This window comes from Vitis vinifera, chromosome 4 (genome assembly GCF_030704535.1).
Source record: "Vitis vinifera cultivar Pinot Noir 40024 chromosome 4, ASM3070453v1".
NCBI lineage: Eukaryota > Viridiplantae > Streptophyta > Magnoliopsida > Vitales > Vitaceae > Vitis > Vitis vinifera.
In genome coordinates this window covers 1,836,952-1,838,741 of record NC_081808.1, presented here as the reverse complement: position 1 = coordinate 1,838,741, position 1,790 = coordinate 1,836,952, and the positions used below count along the sequence as shown (strand labels likewise).

The 1,790-nt window shown below is 41.6% G+C and overlaps 1 protein-coding gene across 1 annotated transcript; it reads left to right on the top strand.

Moving 5' to 3' along the window:
- The first annotated feature begins 455 nt into the window (after nt 1-455).
- LOC100250941 (ethylene-responsive transcription factor ERF017) lies at nt 456-1,296 on the top strand. Its single transcript, XM_002280334.4, has one exon. It carries the CDS (start codon nt 520-522, stop codon nt 1,093-1,095), a length of 576 nt encoding a protein of 191 aa, XP_002280370.1. The 5' UTR covers nt 456-519; the 3' UTR covers nt 1,096-1,296.
- The last annotated feature ends 494 nt before the right edge of the window (nt 1,297-1,790 follow it).

Genomic DNA, 1,790 nt, shown 5'->3' with positions numbered 1-1,790 from the left:
AAAATATAAATCCAAATGAAACAAATATTCAAAATTCTTCTCCTTTTCTTACTCTTTCATTTTTTTTTCAATGGTTTTCATTCATCTCCGATTCTAATGACCAATTCCCAAGTTTTGATTCAAAGATTAATGTTTGACACATTGTGATGTTAAAATTATCAATCACTATCTGGAAGGGTAAAAGAGGAAGGGGAGAATCTATATTTATATTCTAAATAGAAGGAAATAAAAATATGAAGTGTAGGAAGGGAAGAGCGGATGGGCCACCAACCCCTTTGGCATAAAATACACGTGTTACTATTCACAATGACCCTACCGCGTTCATCAATCATAACGTTTAACTTTTTGGACACGTGGACGATACATTTACGCTCTTTATTAACTCCATTCAACGCGCTTCTAATACGCACCACACTATATATAGCACACGCTCTACAGCCGCCAACCTCATAGTCTCAACACTCACCTCGCTCTCTCTCTCTATCTAGAATCTTAATCTCCTCAATCGTCCGCCTACAAATGGTAAAGCCGACCGCCGCAACAGCCACCACTACCTCCGAAGGGGGACAGCCGGGGAACTCGGAGACGAAATACAAGGGAGTGCGGAAGAGGAAATGGGGGAAGTGGGTGTCAGAAATACGGCTCCCCAACAGCCGAGAGAGGATTTGGCTGGGCTCCTACGACACGCCAGAGAAGGCGGCGCGGGCATTCGACGCTGCCCTCTTTTGTCTCCGCGGCCACGGCGCCAAGTTCAACTTCCCCGACAACCCTCCGGATATCCCCGGTCGGGAGTCTCTCACTCCCTCGGAGATCCAACTGGTCGCCGCGAGATTCGCCAACGAAGAACCGCCGAAAGAATGCTCGGAGTTGGAGTCGCAGCACTCGCAGTCGGAGTCGCACCACTACAACTACACGCCGTCTTGTTCGTTGTCGGAACAGTTGGAGAACGAAACGATAATGGACGGATCGTTTTGGAGCATAAGGGACTACAGCTATATCGATGGCGGTGGACTCGGGATTTCTCCGCCAAGCCCGATGGATGAGAGTGGCGGCGAAGAGTTTTTTCAGCAGTCGTCATTCCTCTGGAACTTCTGAGTGCTCCGGCGAATTTTAACTGACGGAGTTGCTTATTTTTGCCGGAAAAAATTGGAAGTTCCGGTAAATCTATATGACCAAGTTTTGGAGGGGGTATGGCCAAGTTTTAACATGTGCCATCGCCCTCTGATTAAATTCTAGATTTATAACACCAAAGAATAATGATGGTGTATATATTAACTTTAATTAGTTTGGAAGCCACTATGAATTCTTTTGGTAAATCTATATGACCAATACTATTGGTGTAAACCCCAAAAAATTAAAATCTTCAAATAATGCTCTTATCATCTAATTTTTGTTGATAAGAGGAGGTCTAGAAGGGGTGATTGGCAGAGTTGAGGATATGGGGTCGGTGGTTCTCCTTCTACATTCATGGCCACACCTTTGTTGGTGCAACATCGTTTTCTTATGTAGGGTTTGTTTGAAAAACCAAAACAACAAAGAAACCCCTTGTTTCTTTTTTAAGTTTATGAGAAGTTGGATTGAACTTAATTGGAGTTAGTTAACTTGATATCCATTATTATCCTTAAAAAAAAAATCACATAAATTTATGAAAATCGAGCTTTTATCGATTGAGTTGATATAATTAAGTTTATAATATAGTTTCAATTTCTAAAATATTTGACATCATACATGATTATTATGGAAAAAGATGTTTATGTAATGTATCAATATATATTGCATGAAAGCTTATC

Bases quoted from the DNA above. Each gene is read 5' to 3' on its own strand.
- LOC100250941 (XM_002280334.4), top strand. From the start codon at position 520: ATGGTAAAGCCGACCGCCGCAACAGCCACCACTACCTCCGAAGGGGGA.